The sequence below is a fragment of the Crotalus tigris genome, unplaced genomic scaffold (genome assembly GCF_016545835.1).
Source record: "Crotalus tigris isolate CLP2741 ecotype Arizona unplaced genomic scaffold, ASM1654583v1 scf7180000023612.410070, whole genome shotgun sequence".
Classification (NCBI taxonomy): Eukaryota; Metazoa; Chordata; class Lepidosauria; order Squamata; family Viperidae; genus Crotalus; species Crotalus tigris.
Genome location: NW_024100078.1, coordinates 310,725 through 334,464, shown reverse-complemented (window position 1 = coordinate 334,464; position 23,740 = coordinate 310,725). Strand labels below are relative to the sequence as shown.

General features: G+C 42.3%; 1 protein-coding gene across 5 annotated transcripts in view; it reads left to right on the top strand.

The window, feature by feature from the left end:
- Positions 1 to 23,740, top strand: part of LOC120297278 (zona pellucida binding protein) — a 101,573-nt gene that overhangs the window by 57,108 nt on the left and 20,725 nt on the right. For 3 of the 5 annotated variants that reach the window (XM_039319722.1, XM_039319719.1, XM_039319718.1), the window contains 3 exons: positions 9,850 to 9,999; positions 13,390 to 13,608; positions 16,184 to 16,260. In XM_039319722.1, coding sequence (XP_039175656.1) covers positions 9,850 to 9,999; positions 13,390 to 13,608; positions 16,184 to 16,260 — 446 coding nt within the window. The remainder of the gene's footprint in view (positions 1 to 9,849; positions 10,000 to 13,389; positions 13,609 to 16,183; positions 16,261 to 23,740) is intronic. The other 2 variants (XM_039319723.1, XM_039319720.1) reach the window with 1 other exon arrangement.

The window sequence follows — 23,740 nt, the reverse complement described above, 5'->3', positions numbered from 1 at the left end:
TATAGGAGACAGTCATCCTGAGTATAGTATGGAACTAAAAAGAAGGCAAGACAGTGTTTAATCCTGTAGCTTTTCTTTTTTTTTCTTTTTGTAAAGAATCCAGTCCCCTCTACACTTCTGGTGTAAATGAGTGTGAGTATAAGGCATGTAGTGGAAGGTCCTGCCTCAGTAATCTAAGTTGAAATCTAATTTGTCTGGTGAATTTTTTATGTCTTGTTGTCCTTGAAGTAGAAATAATATGGTTAGCTATGGATTCCACACTAATGGTAGAATGTTTTCTACAGTGCTTTTTTTGTTTTAAAAAAAAAAAGGTGCCGGAACTCACACATGTCATACAACCTGCCTTGCCTACCCTACAAGATTCCATCCAAAAAAGGTGCTGGAACTGGGCGTTCTATGACAAAAAAAAAATGCCCTGGTTTTCTGGATGGTACAGATGATGAGTCCAAATTTTGGATGAGGAACCAGGTTTTCCCATCAGAGGGATAAAGTTTAGATTTTCTACAATCTTGGATTATTTCTTTTTTCTAGCTCTCTCCAGAGACATTGGCAATTCAATTGCTTTCTTCAGATTACTGTCCTGTTCAACTCATTGCACAAGTGACTTATCTTCTCACTCCATCCAGAGACATAATCTTTATGGTGGCCTCTGGGAATGTTTCTTTTAGCTACAGATTTAATTAAGCTAACAAACCTGTCACAGTTCTTAGGGACTGCTTTGATCCATCCAATATAGCATCAGTTCGCTTGGCAGAAGTATTCCAATCTGTTTTTGGAAGTTCCAATGAGGATTAGGAGTGGATCTAATTACTGGGGTCTGGAATCCTATTCTGTAGATTATAGGCCTATGCTGACTGTGAAACAGTCAAAAGAAGGTGTTGGTACATACTACTTGAATACTGGGAAATGCTCTGCATCATGCTGAAAAAATGCATATTGTTTTTCTTACTTAATATATACTTGAGGCTTTGCAAAAGTTCATGGGTTTGGAGCCCACTAGCACTAGTACCCATGACATTGGCAATATTTCTGCTTCCTGCAAATTTGGATCTAGTAGAATAAACTGTAGCAACATTTGGAGAAAATAAATTGTTTGTTATGGATTTATTGGATTTCTGAATAGGCTTGCATCAGTCTAAGAATAGATATTCCTGGATTTAACACTAATGCTGGGCAGACACATAATATCTGTGGAAGAAAACCCTTTCATTAATTTGGGTTGATACCAAGAGAAAGACCAGGGATCAGTGTCACATTATTTTTGTCATTGATTCCGTTTGATATTGTTTTCAATGGCAATTAGGAGTGTGGTTATAAAACACAATATCATGTTTAGTGATAGCATGTCAGGTTTTGTGCTACCATAAGGCACAATGCCATTTAATAACTAAAGGCCTGGCATTCCTTGTCGCAGTTGTAACCCCATGCCTGCATGGATTATTAAGCGGGAAGAAGTGGGAGGTAAAGAACGTGGGAATGGGGAGCTGGGGAGCAATGACAACAGGTGGGCTCTGGAGACGGGGGTACTACAGAGTATATTTCTTAGAGATTTATAGGGGGAGGCTGGGAGAAAAAGCAGTGGGAATGACTTATGAGAGAGAATTGTTGCCTACCAACTTCTTCGTTGACTTTTCTTCTGAGAAGTTGGTAGGGAAGGTTGCAAATGGTTATCGTGTGACTGCAACTTACTTTAGTGTAATTGCAAGATAGGTACCTGGATCACGATGACATGACCCAACTGCAGCAGCGGCAAATTGTAGACTAGTCACAATTTCCCCTTTTTCAGTTCTGTCAATATAGTGTTCACATATCTTACACCTGACACAGTTGTGGTTGAGAATATAATACACTGCTGAAGCCACTTTTACTCTCCTGTATATAGGGATAATGGAGGCAATAACTGAGCACACACACAAAAATCTTGAAGTAATTTTATTTCTATGCACTTCTGCAACTTATGAAGATCTCTTTTTAATTCTGTCTCTCATAACAGTCTGTTTATATTAAACCAATTAGTACTGGCTGGTTCTGTTGATCTTTTTAAAAACATTTCTGGGGAGTATTATAATTTGAAAAAGACACACAAATACAGGTAATCCCCAGGTACGAACATTAACTTAGCGAATTTTCACAAAAATGAATTTATTCAGAAAGAGTATTTACATTAGAAATTCAAAATTGCAAGAAAAAAGAGGCCTCTGTAGCCATGTGACTTGGATTCAGTTATTGCTGCAGAAACCAGGTCGGTTACGAATGCAATTTCCTGAAGCCGGAAAGGTGTTCTTTTTTTTCCCCTAGTCACATGGCCAAATGAGCTGAGCCAGCACCAGTTTGCTTTTGCTTTTTTGGTGCTGCATGGAGAATCTGCAGCTGCCTGGGCTTGAGGACTGCTTCTGTAAGTATTTTAATTTTTTTTGGGTTACTCTATAGTAGTGATGGTGAACCTGTCAGAATCCAATTATATTTCATCTCTAGTTATCAATTATAGAAAACCCCATTTCTGCCTTCTTTGGATTCTGTCATACAAGGAAGGGAAGGGGGTGAACAAAGGGACTTTATGGCCCTCACTTCCTTCAGTACAACTTCAAAGGGATTGAATGTGGATAGCACCAAAAAGGCCTAATCATAACAACGCGGGCTATTACCTTTCATGTAGTTTTCTCTGAAGTCTCCATCCAGCCGGCAGTAAGGAAAAGGGGTGGGAAATGTAATGCCTGAGACTGTTGCTGGAAGTAGGGGGGGGATTGGGTGGGGCTACTGGGAAACCCCTTAAAACCTTGAATGGGAGAGCTTGGACCCCAAATCCTGTCTAGAACGCCTGCAACCATTTTCTCTTAATAAAGGATTCCTGTTGGAAGAATTATTCCAAGAGTTCTGTCTTCTTAAGATGCAAAGTGGGGTGGGTCCTTACATTAGACAGGACTTGCAAAATTAATCCACCTGGAAGGGAGACCCTTGCCGGGGGATTTTGCAAAAAATTACCATGTCAGACAATGGAGCAAGAAAGGGGGAAAACTCCCTGGAAAGAGAGCTGCTGACCCAATTGGAACCTTGCCAGATGTTGGGATCCGAGAGGTCAGATTCCTCAGAAGAAGAAGTGGTGGAGACACGGGACCACAAGCCTCGCTGGTCAATGGGCGTTGGAAAGAAAAGTGAGTGGAGAAAGGAATCAAGAAAGGTGACCGTGAGACGGGACCAAGCAACCAGAATGGAAGCAGGAGATGGAGAAATCCCTGCACGCAAGTGAAGAGGGAGAAAGCTGGGCACCGTACTCAGACTGGATCCTAGAGAAAGCTATTGACCTGATGAAGAGAACTCTCAGCTCCCTAGGAGAGGAGAATCCTGAGCCCTATGGCCGCCCCAGCTCCTGGAGCCGCAAAGGGAGAGACACCGACGGGGAAGTGGAACCTGCAACCCCGGGGACATCTGGTGATCCAATAGTCCCCACCCCTACCGGACCACAGATGGCGATCTGGACGGAAGACACTACCACCAACAACGGAGGCACCGATCCATTCCAAGACGTCCGCTGTTGGAGGTGAAATTCAAAGGGGAGCCAACACGCTTGGGTTTTTCCTAACCCAAGTCCTCAGCTACATGGAGGAATACGGGCAGGACATCCCCAGCGACAAAGCCCGCATCCGGATCGTGCAGTCTGCCCTGGATGGACCAGCTGCAGATTGGGTGGTGAACTTGCATGACTCCAATGCCCCAGAACTCAGCAACTTCAACCGTTTCATGTCCTCTCTGAGAAGATGATTTGAAGACCCCCTAGCTGATCGCAAAGCCCGTGAAAGGATAAAAACGATGAGGCAAGGCAAACGCCCGGTGGCTGAATATACACAAGAATTCCGGGCCATTGCCAGCAAACTGAACTGGCCAGAAGACATCCTCCTTAGCCATTTCAAAGACGGACTAAATTATGATCTATATGACGCTTGCCTGCCCCAAGGGGACCCACACCAACTTGAGGAATGGTACATCTTGGCAGAGGAAGCAGAGATCGACATATTGAAAGGACACAGCCGAGGAAAACAATGGAGCCGCTCCCTGCCTGAGTTGACACACGAACCAGTGAAACCACTGCCTACAGCTAAGAAGCAAATGGGGTGTTTCAAGTGCGGAAGAGAAGGGCATCGAGCTGTAGAATGCTGCTCCAAAGCCCCCCAGCACAACCCAGACAGATCCTCAATCAGCAAATCCGGAAAGTCTTCAGCTAACCCAAAAGAAACTGCCATGAGAATGATGGAAATTGTGGAACCCCCCACTTCTGCTCACCAAGGGGAAAGAACTCCAGCCTACACCGCAGGGCCGGTGGAAGCCTCAGATGACAGCTCGGAGGGCGAACCCTTGGTAAGTGGACACATCACACCCATCCTCAAGACAGTGACTATATTAATTCCCCCCATGCCTGAAGCTGTGAAGGTGAAAGCCTTAATAGACTCTGGCTGCACCCGCTACCTCATTAGTCCAACACTAGTAGGGAATCTGGGCATCCCATCGAGGAGACTGGAACAACCAATCTCATTTGGCCAGTTAGATGGATCCATAGCAGGGGAGGGGCAGCTACCCTAGCCACTCTACCAATACACCTCTCCCTGGGCAAACATGAGGAGGACATAACGTTTGTGGTGACCCCAGGCATGGAATGCCCAATGATCCTAGGGATGGAATGGTTAAAAAAATGGAACCCCTGGGTAAATTGGAGGACGACAGAAATCAAATTCCCGAAGGGGGACCCTATGGACTTAAAATCCCAAGGGGGCTACCAGAATCAAGAATAGAAAAAGCATCCATGGGAGAGGAAAAGGGACTAACAGAAATACCAGAGGAATACAGAGACCTTGCTGAAGTTTTCAGTGAGGAGAGAGCAGATGAGCTTCCCCCCCCCCCCGACCCACAGACTGTACCATTGAATTCAAGCCTGGGGCAAAACTCCCGAAGCCCAGATTATACTCCATGAGCCCAAAGGAGAAGGAGGAAATGGAAAGATTCATTAAAAAAACTAGAGAGAGGTTTCATTGAGCCAGCCAAGCCTAAAGTGGCTGCCCCGGTCCTTTTTAGAGAGAAGAAGGACAGCTCTTTATGCTTATGCATGGATTATAGGGCCCTGAATACAATCAGTGAAAGCAACCTATACCCTCTGCCCCTCATGAAAGACATGCTGTCACACCTCTCGAAAGGGAAAATTTTTTCTAAACTAGACCTAAGGGAAGCATACTATTGCGTGAGAATTAAGGAAGGGGACGAATGGAAGACTGCATTTAACTGCCCCATGGGGTGCTATCAATTCAAAGTCTTGCCATTTAGATTACAAGGGGGCCCTGCAGTCTTTATGCAATTAATCAATGACGTTCTAAGGGAGCACCTGTTTAAGGCGGGTCCTTGTTTACTTGGACAACATTCTTATTTTCACCGAAACAAAAGAGGAACATGTCAACCTTGTCAGAGCGGTTTTAAATAAGCTGCGAGCCGCCCACCTATATGCCAAACTCTCAAAATGCGAATTCCACCAAGAAAGGATAGACTACCTAGGTTATCGCATATCCCCCAGGGCATTGAAATGCACTCAGAGAAGGTCAGAGCAGTATTAGATTGGGTACCACCCCGCACAAGAAAGCAACTACAAAGTTTCTTGGGCTTTGCAAACTTTTACCACCAATTCATCCCCTCATTGGCCCAGATAGCCTTGCCCCTCACTAACTTACTAAAAATGAATGGAGTATCCTCAGTAAAACCTAGCCAGCCACTAACATGGACAATGGAGTGCCAAGCAGCATTTGAGAGACTAAAGAGACTTTTTTCTGCCGAACCAATACTAAGACACCCAGACATGGACAAGCCCTTCGTAATACAGGCAGATGCAAGTGATGTGGCAGTGGGGGCTGTTCTATTACAAGAAAACAATGATGGAGTATTGCAACCCTGTGCATATACATCCAAGAAACTCACGGAAACAGAACAGTGCTGGCCCGTATGGGAGAAGGAGGCATATGGGATATGTTGGGCATTACTCACATGGCGACAGTTCCTGGAAAGCAACAAAATCCCCTTCCAGGTGTGGACTGATCACAAAAATTTGGAAGCCCTGAAAACGCCCAGGAAACTCAATCCCAAACAAGCCCGCTGGTCCCAGCATTTTCACCTGTTCCAATTTAAGCTCAAACATTTACCAGGAAGAAAGAACTTGCCTCAATATAACAGCGCACGAACCACAGACTCTAGACCAATAATGGCAGAGTCATAACTGGCAGCACCAGTAACCACAAGAACCCAAGCCAAATTAAAACCACAACTGGACAGCCAAACTGGAATTGAATTCAGAAAAAGTTTGGAAACAGATGAATGGTTCCAGAAAAACGAAAATGTGTGCACAATGAGAGACGGGTTGCCTTGGGTAGGGGAAAAGTTATATATACCAACAGCCCAAAGAGTCACTTTCATGCAGCTTTGCCATGACACAAAATCAGCAGGGCATTTTGGATTTGTAAAAACTTTACACTTAATTAAACGGCAATTTTGGTGGCCATCCATGAAAAAGGACATAGAAAGTTATGTAGCCAGCTGCCCAAAATGTGCAACTGCAAAGAGGTTGCAAGGGAAATCGCCAGGACTATTACAAACAGTGGCAAGTCCTTCAGCCTCCTGGAGAGAAATAGCCATGGATTTTATAGTGGAATTGCCAGAAAGCAATGGGAATACTGTGGTCTGGACGGTCACGGACTTGTTTTCCAAACAGGTACACTTTATCCCTTGCCAAAAGATTCCCACTGCAAAAGCCTTAGGAAAACTTTTCATCCAGCACATTTACAGATTGCATGGGGCACCCCAACGCATCATCTCTGACGAGGGGGTGCAATTTACGTCTGCATTTTGGAAGGAATTTTTATCCCTCTTAGGAACCACTCAGGGACTGATACCTAGCCACCACCCACAAGGAAATGGGGCCACTGAAAAAATGAACTCTGTGCTTAAGCAATATTTAAGATGTTTTCTTAGTTTCCAGCAGACTGAGTGGGCGGATTTACTCCCTTTTGCAGAAGTTGTCTACAGTAATGCAGTCCACTCCAGCACAGGTTACACTCCTTTTCAAATAGCCACCGGTCAAAGTTTCAACCCCATGCCAGAATTAACCCCAAACGAACCAACGATCCCATCACTGAAAGAATGGATGGAAAAACTACAAAACACCTGGCCAATAGTTAGAAAAGCACTAGATGAAGCTAGGCAGGCATACAAAGCATAAGCCGATAAAAAAAGGGTTGAGCCTACACCATTCATTATAGGAGAGATGGTGTACTTATCTACAAAATGCCTAAAGTCCCTACAGCCCTGTAAAAAACTTGGACCAAAATACATAGGACCTTTTCCAATCAAAAGAATCATAAATCCAGTAACAGTAGAATTAGAATTACCAAAAAATCTCAAGCAAATACACCCAATTTTTCATTGCAGCTTGCTGAAAAGAGAGCATCAGTCAGCTTTACGACCAAAATTCCCCCCACCACCACCTCCAATCATGGTAGAGGGCGAACAACACTTCGAAATAAAGGAAATCCTAGACTCTAGGAGATATCATGGAGCGACTCAGTACCTAGTTGCCTGTAAACACCTCCCTGCCTCACAAAACGAGTGGGTCCCTAAACGTCATGTCAGAGCCCCGAAGCTATTAAAGAAGTTTCACACAGAGTATCTTAACAAGCCTGACTAACTTTTACACCTGTTTTGTTTTCTTTCAGGTGTATCTCTCTTATTTTTGAGAGGGCCGGATGTCAGAATCCAATTATATTTCATCTCTAGTTATCAATTATAGAAAACCCCATTTCTGTTTTCTCTGGATTCTGTCATACAAGGAAGGGAAGGGGGTGAACAAAGAGGCTTTATGCCCCTCATTTCCTTCGGTACAACCTCAAAGGGATTGAATGTGGATAGCACCCAAAAGGCCTAATCATAACAAAGGGGGCTATTACCTTTCATATAGTTTTCTCTGAAGTCTCCATCCAGCCGGCAGTAAGGAAAAGAGGTGGGAAATGTAATGCCTGAGACTGTTGCTGGAAGTAGGAGGGGATTGGGTGGGGCTACTGGGAAACACTTTAAAACCTTGAATGGGAGAGCTTGGACCCCAAGTCCTGTCTAGAACACCTGCAACCATTTTCTCTTAATAAAGGATTCCTGTTGGAAGAATTATTCCAAGAGTTCTGTCTTCTTAAGATGCAAAGTGGGGTGAGTGCCCAAATTGCCATCCAGAACCCAATTATTTATCATCGGGTGCCAGTTGGGTGTGGCCACTGGGTGGGCATGGCTGTGGTGGTCATGGCTGACTGGGTGGGTGTGGCCAAGGTGGACATGGTCACCTCGATGTTGCTCATGGGGAGGAATACCTGTGGGGGCCGACCAGGATTGGGGGAGATTCAGGGGGTCCCTGGCAGTGGGACATTGGGCAGGAGGCTCGTCCTGCAGGGTGAGGTGAGACAGGGTGGGGGTGCCATTGTCGCAGGGCAAGGTGACGCAGGGACCGGGGCGGCTGCTGCGTGACACCATCAGCCCCTGCACACATAGGCCAGCGAGCACATGGGGGCCGACAATGTCCGTCAGCAGCCACAGCCTGCCGGCCCCTTGACCGGCACACTCTGGGGCTCTGCAGCCCGCCGCTAGCAGTTGAGAGAAGTCTCCTCTGAGCTGGATGGCCAGCCGATAGCTGAGGAGGTGATGCAGTTGGTCGTGCCCAGGAAAAGGAGAGCATGCAAGGCATGGGACGGGGGGAGGGAAACCAGCCATGCTGGGATGCATCCGGCCACATGGGACTTCGGCGAGTTAGTGGGCGGCTAATTGAAGAGGGACAGTTGCCATTTCCGGGGCATGGCACGCATATCCACAGAGAGGGCTCTGAGTGCCGCCTCTGGCACGCGTGCCATAGGTTCGCCACTACTACTCTATAGTAACCAATTATTTTTTAAGCACTGTATTTTGCAAACTATTGTGTTTATAAATACAGTACTTTGCAAAGATAAAGTTTGTTTGCATTCTCCTTGAAACTCTTGTAGAAATGCTAGCCAGGATCCACACAAAGCATTCTATAACGTTGTGTTTCCTTGCTTTTATTTTGGAGAATTGTGTATATTACTGTAGTTTGTAGGTTTTAAATTTAAATTGCCTCCAGAAGTTTTGGGTGTCCCATCACTGGAAGCTTTTAAGAAGAGACTGAATAGGCATTTATCAGAAATACTCTGTTGTGAGAGCGGTGGGTTAGACTAGATGACCTCAAGGTCCCTTCCATCTCTGGTACTGTTGCAAACCGAGAGTTCTGCAAATTCCTTCCCATCTCTCCCTCTTTGTGTCTGGCTGGAGACTTTTAAGCTAATTAGTGGCATTTTTTTTAAAGCACTTGCTCTGGGCAATTGAAAATGCTTGTGCTAATTAGCAGCAATAGCTGCAAGCCCTCTTTGGAGGCAATTTAATTCCTGAGTCGGCTATATGGGAAAAAGCTGATGGGCAGCTGGTGGAAAAGCCTCTCAGTTCAATTAATGGGGCAGCAATCAATTAACAAATCAGAGGAATAGTAAGTCAGAACATTGCTCATTTAATAACCCATTTGATTCAATTAGTAAATTTGATTTTAAAAATTTGAAAAATTGAGTCTGATCCATTTGACAATATTTTTGACTTATATGCCTAATGGGCAGGCTCCATTAGATTCGTGCCCCGAAGACTACCTGTACACACACACGCTGTGCGTGTGTGCATGTGTGTGTGTGTGTGTGTGTGTGTGTGTGTGTGTGTAGTAATTATGATATATAGTTACTATGGTTTGAAAGTCCTTAAAAAAGTTATTTTATCTTTTCAAAACAGGAAATGAATCTGTGACAATATCCTCAACAGGAACTCTTTTATTCCAACATTTCAAATCTTACATGAGTGGAATTTACACATGTTCCCTAGTGTTTAAGCCTACAACTGAGCAAGAAGAAAAAAGCTATTTAATTAAATACGTTATTTACGGTAAGATGAATAACTGTCCTTTTTTTGTTTTTCAGTGTTTAGGTTTTTTTGTCAGAATTATATAATGAAATTCACTACATAGTTAAACGTTGCTGCAATTAATCTGTAACCAGCTAAATCAGAACAATTGGTATTTAAATATCCTTGGTACAGAATATATATATATCGATTTTCCTATAGTCTTTTTCTTCTTTTAAAAAGGTAGCAAGCTCTAAGTAAGTAGAAAAATAACATCTAATTAATAGCTGGAATATTGGGGGTAAGCAGAATATTCAGCTTAAGGTCACGTTTAAACTACTTGGAATAAAACTGAATTCCAGAATTTTGTCTCAAGCTTTAAAAAAAGCATCCTGTGATCCAGAGTTTTCTCTCAAGTTTGGATTAAAGTGAGGTAATTTCTTCTGTATTTGAAAATGTTTCAATATTCTGTGGTTGGTTTTATTAAAACATTCGTTGAAGCCATGACCTTAAAACAGTGGTTCTCATCCTGTGGGTCGGGACCCCATTTGGGGTCGAACAACCATTTCACAGGGGTCACCAAACAACGCAGTCCGCCATTTTTTCCCCCTTTTCCTTAGCTGTGCTACTCCCTTTTATTCTATTGGCTTTTGAAAGCCAATAGAATAGACTCTCTTGAATAGAGTCTAATTCTATTGGCTTTCAAAAGCCAATAGGAATTGTGCAGGCTGTCTCTGCCCTACTGAGCCCACCAAAAGTCCCATTCTGCAAACGGTGCTGCAAGTTGTCTGCAGCGAAGGCGAGCTGTCTGGAAGTTTCCACCCCTCCCTGCTGAGCAACTACTAAAAATGTAAGTATAAGAGGGTCAGGGGTGGGAGGTGGGAGGCCGGCGGGCGCAGGGAGGGTTGCTGGCACACTTGGGGCCCGGCGGGTTCCTTATCTCCCTTGGGCTGGGCCAGCTGGTGGCCCAGCCGGTGGTCAGCCTGCGCCGTCTCTGCCACTTGCCAGCTACACCTCGGCTGGTGCAGGGGGCGGCACCACGCATGCGCAGCGCTCCTGGGCAGGAAAAGTCCTCGACTTACGACCGGTTGGTTAGTCCTTGACTTACGACCGGTTGGGGGTTGCGGCATTAAAAAGGTTAAGAACCACTGTACTAGAGGGAATTAACCATTACAGTTGAAAGAGAAGAACTGTAAGGACCCACCTCACTTTACATCTTAAGAAGACAGAACTCTTGGAATATTTCTTCCAACAGGCATCTTTATTAAGAGAAGATGATGGCAGGCGTGCTAGACAGGATCTGAGAAATTCTCTCCCATCATTCAATGTTTTAAGCGTTCCCACCCCACAGTTCTTCCAGGCGACGATCCTTGTCCCCCCCCACTTTTTCCTTACTGCCAGCAAAAGGGAGACTTCAGAGTAGATGAAAGGCGATAGCCATATTGTTATGGTCAGTCCTCTTGGTGAGAATCAACATCCAGTCCTTTTGAAGTTTTAATGAAGGAAGTGAGAGCCATAAAACCCCCCTGCTTATCCCCCTTCCCCTTCGTAGTATGACAGAATCCAGAGAGAGCAGAAATGGGTTTTTCCCAGAGTAGATAACTAGAAATGAAATATAATTGGATTCTGACAAGAACACTGTAACATAATTTCAGATTGAAGCAAAATACTGTAACATGGGACATACTGAAAGAGGGTTTTTTGAATAATGGATCCAGAAGATAATTTATATAGCTGTCAGAAGAAAAAGAAGGAATATAAAGTTGGTTTATTTGATCAAATTTGAAATAGATCAGTGGTTCTCAACCTGTGGGTCGGGACCCCATTTGGGTTCGAACGACTATTTCGACACGGGGGTCGCCAAACTAAGGCTGTCCGCCATTTTTTCCCCTTTTCTTTGGCCACAACCCTGGCACCCAGTGATGTATAAGTGGTTGGGGGTCACCACAACATGGGGAACTGTATTATGGGGTCGCGGCATTAGAAAGGTTGAGAACCACTGAAATAGATATATTGCTATCTACAGTGACCCTAAATGAACTCCTGCTGAGATCAGGACTGAAATGTTTTATGGATTTGTTTATAGAAAAGAAATTATTTGTTGCATTATAAAAGAAAGTGACAGTTTACTAAAATTGCTTATACTTGTTGTGACGAAGGTTGGAAATAATTTTTTATATGTTTGTCTTTTTATATTATAATCTTATTTTTCTTTTGTATTTCTCTATTTGTTTTATGCATCTTCTAACTCTATTTTTTCAGCATGTAGTAGTTTTTGCTGTTGAAATTATACTTTTTAATAAATGTTATATATGCAATATATGAATTGTGTGAATGTGCTGTTTGTAGTTATTTTATCTATATTTGCTTCTTTTCTCTATTTTAATTTGAAAATAATGGTCTTGTTTTAATGGGGTATGCTACTATTAATATATACTAATGTGGCAGTCCCCCTAAGCCCTTTTTGAATCATATGAATCTTTTTCTATGAAACAATAGTCACTTATTGACTGATTAATCTTGTGACCTTATCAATAAAATAAAATAAAAAGTCTAATTCCAGAAAAAAGTAGATAGGAAATACAGTGATAAAATACATATGTAGTCATAGTCAGTAATCAGATGAATCTCCCTTACAGGGCACATCAGTTTGTTTAGTGTACCAGGTTCTTGGAACCATTGCCTTAGTTATAAACTTAGCAATTTTACATAAATATGTACTTCTGATCTCGGGAAGAAACATGACACTCTATGGTTCAGGTCCCAATGCGCTGTTCTTTCCAATAAGCCTAGTGGGGGCATAGTTGAATAAACAATGAGAAATATTTTCAATGGCTAGGGTACTGCATATAAAGGTTATCTCATAATATGGGAAGTGGTGGAAACACCCATATTTGGCCATGGACTCCAGCAACTCAAATTTTGCTCTGGGATAAGCCTTTCTTAAAAGCCTTTCACTGACAGGTATTTTTCAGGTTGAAAAGTACTTTTATTTTAGTCAGCCAACTTACTTCCATGACTAAATGTATTTTTTTTCAATTTTGATCCGCCTACTTTTAAGCCAGTAATTTTACTAATATAGATGATAATAAAAAATAAAAAAAATTAAATATCTAGATCTCAACTTCAAGAATGCATGAGTTATTTTTAATCATGAAATCATTACTCTTGTGATTTTTGAACAATGAATAGTATTTTAATAATGGTTGGATAAAATTTTATCTGCTGTTCAAAAGAAAAAGATCCCACAGGAGAATTCTAACTACTTGATTATACCTAAAATAGCAGCTTAGTTTCCGAGTATAATATTCTAGGAGATGATATTTTTTTCCTTTGGTGCAATTAATTCTTGTTTAAAAAATAAATTCAGTAATTTTAAATCTTAATCTTGGTATCTTGGTTTTGTTTGAATCTAAACTTTTTTTTCTGCAGCTTATTCTGATCCTAACTTTTACTATGAGTTTACAGCACGATATCATTCAGCTCCCTGCAATAGTATCTATAATACTTCTTTTGAAAAGAAGCTGCTTCAGATACTGGCCAAGCTTGTTGTGGAGCTAGCTTGTGAGGTTTCACTACAAAAATCTGAATGCCATCATGTAAAAATGCAAAGAGCTGGAATGCAAAATGAGCTATTCTTCACTTTTAAAGGTAAGACTAGTGTGAAGAGTTGTTTTGAAGAGTTGTTCTTTGTTGCATGTTTTTCATGATATATTGAAAACTATTTTTGTCCCATACATTAAAGGTGTATCTGACAGAAGTAATGTAAAAGTAATTGAGATGTTAATTGATAATGTGCAATGAAATAATTTGACAGCTTGCTGATTTAGTAAATGACCAGATCATTTTAATTATATATTAAGAAAGTATATTATGATTGAAATAATGATTTCAGCAGAGTCCTGTTTTCTTTGATTTTGTAGATATTTGCAATAATAAAACATAATTCAGTATTACAAGTAATCTCCAAATTGCGAGCGTTCCCTTATCGAACATTTGAAGTTATGCGATAAGAGCCTCCTAGTGCTTACGAGACAGTCCCGAAATTACAAATGTTGCTGCACCACGGCAGTCATTCACCCTTACGAATGACCACAGTGGCACTGTAACATTCACCCTGGCTATTCCCTCCCTCCTACCACCCCAGGTCACCCTAGGCAGTAGGCCTTGCGAAGATTGAGATCCTTTGCTTTCTTGGCTGCTCCAGCCCGTCAGTGTGTTCGCAGACAATGGAGGCCTAAAATAACGCAAGATCACATGACATCAGTAGCACGAGATCTCATGCTATTAATCTCAGGTGATCACATGGTACTTTAAGCCTCTGTTCTCTGCAATAGAGAATGGAACCGAAGCTGGGAGCACTTCCCTGTGCCTCTGAAGGCCTGATCTGGGCATTGGAGGGCTTTTCCAGGCTGCTGCTGCCCAGAAATAAGGCTGAGGGATGCTTCAGCATGCCTCCAGAAGCCCAATCCAGGCGTCTGAGGCCTCCTCCAGGCCTCTGAGGCCCAGAACAGACTTCTGGAAATGGTGTCCAAGTACTTGTGCAGGTCCATTCTGGGCCTAGAAGGCCTCCTATGCACCTCCCAGGTCCAGAAGGTAGCCGGGGAGAGGCCTTTGCATGCCTCTGCAGGTCTATTCTGGGCTTGGGAGGCCTCCCAGGCTCAGAACTGACTTCCACGCACTTCTGCAGGTCTGTTCTGGGCCTGGGAGGCCTCCTACAGGCCTCTGAGGCCCAGAATAGAGGCCGTGGGTGGCGGCCACGTACTTCTGGAGGTCTGTTCTTGGTCTCGGAGATTTCCCTCTGCTCTTGCTGGGAGGAGAGAAAGAAACAGAGAGGCTGGAGAGGAGACAGATCTTCACAAAGCGTGGCAGGATTGGGTGGGGGAGCAATTGTGGGGACCCCAGGGGAGGGAGCATAAGGTATCTCACTGGGAGGAGTTTGTGTGGTCTGAAGCAGGTAGCCTGTGTCATCACTAGACCCCCATGACCTTTCCCATCCTGAGATACCTCATGTTCACTTAACGAGCCATGCATTTGATTAGTGAAAGCTGGGAGTGAACCTCGTACAAGTTACGAGATTCACTCTTACGAATCCTTGAGTTATGAATGGACTGGGCAGGCTCCATTATATTCATAACTGGAGGACTACCTGTACTTAATAATGGAACACTAGTTCTCTAAAATATTGATGTATTTAGTAGACAATGAATATGCACAGATTTATTACTGAACATATTGTAAGCCATTAACATATTTATTGTGGTATAAACTTCTTTGGATTAGAGTCCATCATCAAATCTGTGAAATTTGAAGGTTGCACGGAGTTAAGTTGGTAAATACACATTTCAAAAGGTATAGGCTTTGACAGCCTGGAGATGAAATACAAGTGATTCTCATTATTGGCCGGGGTTCCATTTAGATCTATTAACAGCAGATAAGATTTTGAAAAAAATATATTTGACCCACCCAGGAAATCATATTTTGTAGGGTAATAAAATTGTGGCAGTGATGACAAATACGATTATTCATATAAGCAATAAATATATTTTGTGGTCTTTATATAACTACACATTCTCTTGTTCTTTTAGTCTCAATCTTAACTCCTTTGTACCATGTCAAGTCATATCTTTGATCTGTTTAGTCCAATAGTTTGTGCTGGACAATAGGATTCTCTTCTTTAAAAAGAGGTCTTAATATTCAGCTTAAAAACTTTGACTTCTAATTTATATATTCTATGTCAGAGGTCTAAATACACCACATACTTTTAAAAGATAGTTCATTGCATCACTTACATATACACCGAGTAGAGAGTAAAATTTGATGATGCAGTGTACTTTTCAATGATATGTGTAAGAGGATTAAATTCCTTAATCAATTATTTAAAAATATACTGTTAAATAAATGCCATAGTGGCTGAGAACACATTAGTGACCTCAGCAGTTCTCAAAAATTTAAGTGGCATGGACCAAATTAGTACTTAGATGGGGAAACGTCCAGAAAATCTAGCATTGCAGAGTAAAGTGTGATATTGAAAAGTACTTTTGAAGATTGCATTGACATACTACTTACCAAATGTTGCCAAGAAACTGATATAGATATCTTGTCAGGAGGAGTTGAAGTTGACTCAAAGGAGTCTTTTATCCTTTAAATTCATAGTTAATCTCCTTTAGAAAACAAGACTATGTGTACTGTATAGTTTCCCTCATATAGCTGAACATTTTTACAGTTTCTTCTCTAGAAGCAGTAAAAGGCAAAAGTATGTGTCAGAAAAATGTATGTGATGTATCAAGAAGATTACGAAAGGTAATATAAATTCTTCAGAAAAGAAATGAAGTTCACAAGAATGTAACTTGTTTCTTGTTTATCTTTCAAAAAGTAAATAGCTTTAATATTCTTTTTGTGTAAGTTGTAAAATAAAGATTGAGTTAAAAAGAATGATAATGTAGTTTATTATCAAAAAATATGGGGTGAAATAAGAGAGAGGTTCATACAGCAAGTTCAATTCCTTAGTTTTTGTCAAATTAACAACACTAAAGAATTAAACCTCATTTCAAAAAGAGTGATCAATATACAAAATATTAAATTTTGTTCCAACTTGGTGATGGTTATGCATACATACTGTTGGTTTGATCTGTAAAAATTGTGGACATCCATTTATAAAAGAATATAAAATTCTGCTTTAGTATATTAACAACCTCTGTCCCTGAATATTTACTTCTTTTAGTAAAGTAGAAATGGATTACAATAGCAAGTGGAGAAAACTATGGAAATTGAGCCAGTGGTCACTTTACTCCCTTAGGATCTCTAGCTGAGATGGTATGCTTTTATCAATGCTGTGTGATATCTGACCAGTTTAGTAAGGCACCCAAGAAAGGCTATTCTATTGATTCTTTGCAATCCTGGCGAGTGGGCCCTTATAATCCAGATTCTTTATCTTTCATTACCAAGGTTGGGAGAGGAATAAATACCCACCTGAGAAAACTATGATGCAAGTTATAATTCAAGTCAATATTTCCTTATAAAGCTCTTATGCCTACTAAGGCATGACAATTCTTTGCTATCACTGCTATTCATGTTGGCTAAAGAAGGGAGCCCACAGAATGGAAATTTGAGAGTCTAGAAGCTTGGGTGGAGTACTTCAAGGAAAACTTTCAGCTTTGGTATATTTTTGGCCCCAAAGAAGGAAAAATATGATAGAAAAATTGAATAGGAGCCCATAGCAGTGTAAAACAATTATCCCAAGAATTACCATAACTGAAAAAAATTATTTCAGTTCAGAAGACTAACATTTTCTTATTTGTGAGAGTTAAAAATCTTTCCATTGTTAACATAGAATACTTATCCCTGTAAAAAGTGAAAAGAAAAAAAAAGAAATGTAAATACTCTTCATTTAAGCCCAAAGGAGTATGTTCATTCAGCTTCCCAATTACTATTGTTTTTTTTTAATCTATGCTGCCCAGAATACATGGTTTTCCTTCTTTCATAAAGTGACTAAAGAAGTGGATCAAGGAAATACTGTGAATATAGTATACTTAGTAAGAATTGGGGGTCTGAATATACTATAAGTATAAGACATTTGACAAAGTAGACCACAACCTATTTCTTGGTAAGATAGAACAATGTGGGATAATACATCACCAGATGGATTCACAATTACTGACAACAGACACTCCACATCTGGTCTTCAATGGAACTACAACTATGTGGAGGTAAGCATGCAGTAGGGTACTTCATGTTCTGCCTTGGGCCCAGTGTTCGTTCCCATCTGTATAAATGGTGTAGGTGACCAGATAGAAGGGGAACTTACAAAATTTACAGATGACACCAACCTGGAGGGAATTGCTAATACTTTTAGAAGATACGCTCAAGATTCAGAAGGATCCTGACAGATTTGAGCAATAAGCCCTATCCAATAAGACGCAATTTGGTTATGAGAAAAGGTCCTGAAAAAACAAATGCTCAGGAATAGAATAGGTAGTACCTGGTTCAACAGTAATAACTGTGAGAGAGATTTAGTTGTCCTAGAGGATTATCACTTGAATATGAGCCAACAGCTTCCAAAAAACCAATGCAGTCCTAAGCTACATCAACAGGGATAGTATCAAGATCACAAAAAGTGATAATACTGCTCTGTATTGCACCTAGGCCACACTGGTGTGAGCTGTCCAGTTCTTGTCACAAAAAAAGATGCTGAGATCCTAAAAAGAGTACAGAGAAGAGCAACAAAGATGATAAGAGGTCTGGAGGTACCTCTTACATATATGATGAATGATTAAGGGAAATAAGTATGTCTAGTTTAATGAAGAGGAAGATTGGTGTCAGACCTGCCCCAAATCTAACTCTAGAAAAGAATAACCCTAGACTCCAGTTGGTTGAAGTAATAAATACTTTAACTAGAAGAATGGTTGCAAGGCAAGTAAGGTGGGATCTGAAGAATTCCCATGCAAAGCACCAAATTTTTCCTTCCCTCCTGGTCCACCTCCCTTGAGCCAGTCACCAGTGTCCAATAGCAAGTCGTTTGGATGTTTTGGGAATTCTTTGATGGTGGGCAGTCCATCTGCTCATTCTCAGGCCAGTTGTCCTTGAAGTCTGGAGCAAACTGGTACAAGCACTTGGTTATTCTCACTCCTGTCAATTTCCCCCTCCCTCCTGGCTCCTTTCTTACATTCTCACCCTGGTTGTAACCCACATTCCATAACCCCCTCCCACTTGTACTTTGATGTCAGGATTCCAGCAGAAGCATGGTCTGAGGTGCTGAAGTTGGCAGACCTGACATTCGCTGACATGTAGATGTCAGCCTGGTTTGTCTGGGTATTTGGAATGGATTTTTTTCAGCAAGCGTAGGGCGTTGACATGGTGGCATCTACCCATTCAATTTCTAATGGGGGAAGATGCTTCCAAACAACGAGATATTGGGTTTTCCCTCTATGTGTGCAAGAGTATAGAATGTCCTTAATTTCAAAATATTGTTCACCTTCATTGAGGATAGGAGTGGAAGTATTGCTTCAGTAGGGCACAATAGAGAGGTACTTATAGACTTAAGCAAGTTGCAATGAAACACCGGGTGAATGCGCCTTAACAATTAAGGTAATTCTAGTTGGAAAATGACTAGGTTGATCATTTTATTTATTGGAAAAGGGCTGATGTATTTAGGACCCAGTTTTTTGGAGGGCTGTCTTGACTGAAGATACTTAGTGGATAGGGCTCCTATTTTAAATTCTTAAATTCTGTGTCACCTAATGTTTATAAACCACCAGCCAGGTGTTTTGAATTTGGGTTACTCATTCTGCCAGGGAGGTTGTGTAAGATTGAGGTAACTTGGGCATGGCTACAAAGTCTTGGCCAGAAGCCACTTTGAACGGTGTAAAGCTGGTGCTGCTGTGGACGGAATTGTTGTAATTTCTATAAAGGGAAGCAGATCAATCCAATTGTGTAATTGACACAGCACCTGAGGTATGTGTCTAATACAGAATTTGTAAGTTCACAGGATCCATTAGTGTCCGGATGATGGGAGGAGCTAAATCCCTGGGAGATTCCTAAGAGTTTAAGGAACTCTCGAGAGAACCAAGAGGTAAATTAAACTCCCTGATTTGAGATAATGCATTCAGGGACACCATTTAAGTGGTAGATGTGCTGAATAAACAGTTTAAACAGCATGCACACTGAAAGGATTTTGTGACAAGGCATGGTGCACTTGTTTAGAGCAGAGGTCAGTTATCAGCCAATTGACAGTTTTTTCCAGTGCTTTCAGGGAGTTCGACTATAAAGTCCATGGATATTTCTTTCCATGGGGGTTTAGTGTTTAACTACTGCTTGGAGGAGTTCTTGTTTTTTCCCCTGGCACTGTTTTGCTGTAGCACACATGGGGCAGCTGGTTACATAATTTTAAAAGTCCTTTTTAAAAGATGGCCACCAGAACTGGCGCTTTACCATGTGTAAAATTTTTATGAACCCAAAATGACCTGCTGTTTTAGAGTCATGGTTCTTTTGAAACAGTTATTTGTTGGCTTTCGGGGATGTATACCATTGCAAATCCATCAAGCATTGTGCATTCCATTTTATGGTCCCTAAACCTCAGATCTGAACTTAGAAACTCTTTTAAGGAAGTAAGTAAGTCTTTCGCCAGGGAGAAGAGAGTTTCCCTGCCCTTCAGGTGATTGCTGGAGCTGCTAGTTGTTTTGAGGGAATCACCACTCAGACTATTTCTTTTCATTATTGTACTGGGCTAGCCTGGATAGGGCATCTGCCAGGAAATTTTTCTCTCTCAGGAGGTTTCGTAAGATAAAGTTGAATCGATTAAAATATTGGCCCCACCAGACCTGTTTAGGTGATAGTCTCTGGGGTCTTTAGTGCCTTTAGATGCTTATGGTAAGTTCAGACCGCAAATGAGATTTTGCTCCCTTCTAAGAAATGCTTCCAACTAAGCAGCTTCCACCAGACTGCATATGCCTCTTTTTTCCCATACTTACCACCTGCACTTGGTTTCAGTAAGTTTTTTGGAGGTATAGGCACAAAGCTGAAGGATTCCTTGATCATTTTTTCTGTAGCAGCCCAGCCCCACCACCATGTCACTGACATCTGCCTAAATGATGAATGGGAAGTGGGATCGGAGTGCTTTAGCACAGGCTCAGCCACAAACATGTGTTTGAGTTTTTCAAAAGTAGCTTTACTTTCCATTGACCATTTAAGAGATTGGCTGCCCTTTGGTTTCCCTCCCCTTTGGTCTTTAGCAAGTTTGTTATGGGTAGGGCTGTTTGTGCGAATGCAGGAATGAATTGGCTTTAAAAGTTGGCGAACCCTAGGAAGCTTTGAAATTGCTTTCTGATGCAAGGAGGGGCCTAATATAAGACTGCTTGGACTTTTGCAGGGCCCATTTTGATCTCCTTGTGGATGATGTGATACCCTAGATCAGTGATGGCAAACCTTTTAGAGACCTGGTGCCCAAACTGCAACCCAAAACCCACTTATTTACCACCAGGTGCCAGGTGGGCGTGGCCACGGGCATCATGGCAGACTGGGTGGGCAGGGCCAGGGTAGTGGGGGACAGTTCTTTGCCATCTCCAGGGCACAGCACACGTGCCCACAGAGAGGATTCTGGCACACGTGCTATAGGTTCGCCACTACTGCCCTAGATCAGCGATGGTGAACCTTTTAGAGACTGAGTGCCCAAACTGCAACCCAAAACCCACTTATGTATCATCAGGTGCTGGGTGGGTGTGGCCCATTGGGTGGGTGTGTCACATAGCTAGGTGCGGCCCATTGGGTGGGACTAAAATGTTCAATCAATGAATTCCAACTTTGCGGGGGGGAAATTTCCCACAAGAAGTTGAATTGATTGATTGATTGAATGAATCTTTTTTTGTTGTTTTTGTTTTTGCACACAGCGGTGGAGGCCTAAAGCGAAAAGATTTTATAAAAGCCATCTGAAGGCCTAGTACTGGGGTGACGGCAAGCATGCCCACAGAGAAAGTTCTGCGTACCACCTGTGGCACGTGTGACATAGGTTCGCCACCATGGCACTAGATAATTTTGCTTTCATGGAATTTACCTTTCAATAGCTTGGCATACAGTTTGGCAGTCTGTAGCTTTTTTAACACAGCTTGCACTAGCTTTAATTGCTTGGCCATGGTTTCCATGTAGATCAGAATGTCACTAGGACTCCCTTGACTAAATGTTCCTGCAGCATTTGGTTAATTTACTGCATAAATACAATGGCCGCACCTTGCAGTCCAAATGGAAGTATTTAGAATTGAAAACATTGGAGTGGGCCATAAAAAGTGGTTTTCCATTCATCCCTTTCTTTGATCCTGATTCGATAGTAAGCCTTCCAGAGGTCCAGTTTAGTAAAAAAAAAAAAAAAAAAAAAATTCCCTTTGGTCAGATGAGCTAGCATGTCCCACGTAAGTGTCAAGGAGTATATGTCTTCCATGCATACTGCATTTAACCTTTGACAGTCCACACAGATGAAGGCACCCATCCTTCTTTTCTCAAAAAAGTACTTGTGCCACTACTCGTGGTCTAGCTGGCTGTATAAAGCCTCATTTTAAGTTTTTGTCAATAAAAGCCTGGACTTCATCAAGCTCCCTTGAAGTCATTGAATATAGCTTGGGCTTAGGTTGTGTAGCCCCTGTCAGTTTTTCGCTAGTGTGTGGTAGTGGGGTGATGTTCATCTGAGCCATTTTTGTTAAATACAACCTGTAGGTCCCGATACTGCTTTGGGATTTGGGACTCAGCTTTGGGTCTTTCCTTCACTTCTACCCCCACTTCCTCTCTGGTTTCACTGTACTTCTCTGTTTCCAATTTTGGTCATTCTTCCCCTGGGATTCCCCTCAGGTTCTTGCTGCTGGATATTGTAAGAGCCACTTCTTCCAGTTCACATAGAGTAGTGGTAGTGAACCTATGGCACACATGCCAGAGGCGGCACTCAGAGCCCTCTCTGTGGGCACACGCACCATTGCCCCAGCCCCACCTCCCCCCACAGCCCCCTCCTCACCAGCAGCCACCCAAGTGGGGAGTCGTCCCCGAGCATGGCCCGCGCAGAGCAGCGCGGCCAAGGACATGGCAGCCGATCAGCAGGGACAAGACTCTGCCCTCGCGCCCCATCGCATGCAGTTGGTGCTTCAGGGCGCGGGTGGAGGGCATGGCTGCCATGGCGCTGCTGGGCCACCTGGGCAATGTGGTGCAGCAGGCCATGGAGGCAGTGGGTGGCTCAGTGGGCGAGGCGGAACGTGGAGTGGAGCAGGGAGTGGGGCGGGGTGGGGCGGGGGACGGGTTTTGGGCACTCAGTCTCTAAAAGGTTCGCCATCACTGATTTAAGGCATCTCTTCCTAACAAATTCACACCTGCCTCTGGTATATATAACATTTCTATTTCCCCACTCCTTATTTTTTGCTTAATCTGTAATGATTTTAATTTCTGTACTTGAAAGCCTTCCCCCTTTACCCCTGACATTCTGATTGTTCACTTAGTTGCATCTGAGGGCTTAAAGTGGACACAGAAGTGCACGCTGCTCCATTATCCACTAAAAACACTTCTCTTCTCTATCTGGTCCCACTTCTAAATTTATCAAGTGCTCATCGTGGGACCTTAAAGCAAGTTGCCCCTGACACCCCTAAAATAGACTTTCATCTTTCTCCATTAAGTTACACACTTGCTGATCCTTCTGCACTTGTGGACAATCTTTCTTAAAATGTCCTTTCTGTCCACACTCAAAACATGTTCTTTCTCTGAATCCCATTCCAAAACTTCCTCCTCTTCCATTTAGATATCGATACTGTCCTCCTCCTCCTCCGTTTCCATTACTTCCTCTTCCCCTGCCATATGGGGCTCGAGGTAGGAGGTCCATCTGAGATCTTTCAGGTTGCCTCTAAGAGTTCATTTACTGTTGCAACCATCATTCTTCCTTTTTGTTTCGTCTTTTCATTATCTCTCTGCACATATATTTTCTGTAGTTCTTTCAGTAAATCATCAGCTGACCTCCCTGTCCAGTTATCCAACTTCTGTAACTTCTTTCGGATGTCTGGACAAGATTTAGTAAGAAATTGCACCCTAATTAGTGGCACATTTGCAGCTTCACCGGATCCATTCCTGACCACTTCCACATGCCATCTTTAAGTCTTTGTAAAAAGGCAGCAGGGGATTCCTCTTTTTCTTGCTCTATTTGTAGTATCTTTGACATATTCTGTGCCTTTGCCACAGCTTCCCTCATTCCCCATATAATCATAGTTCTTAGATCTTCCATATTCTGTCTATCTACTGGATTATTATTATTCCAATTTGGTCT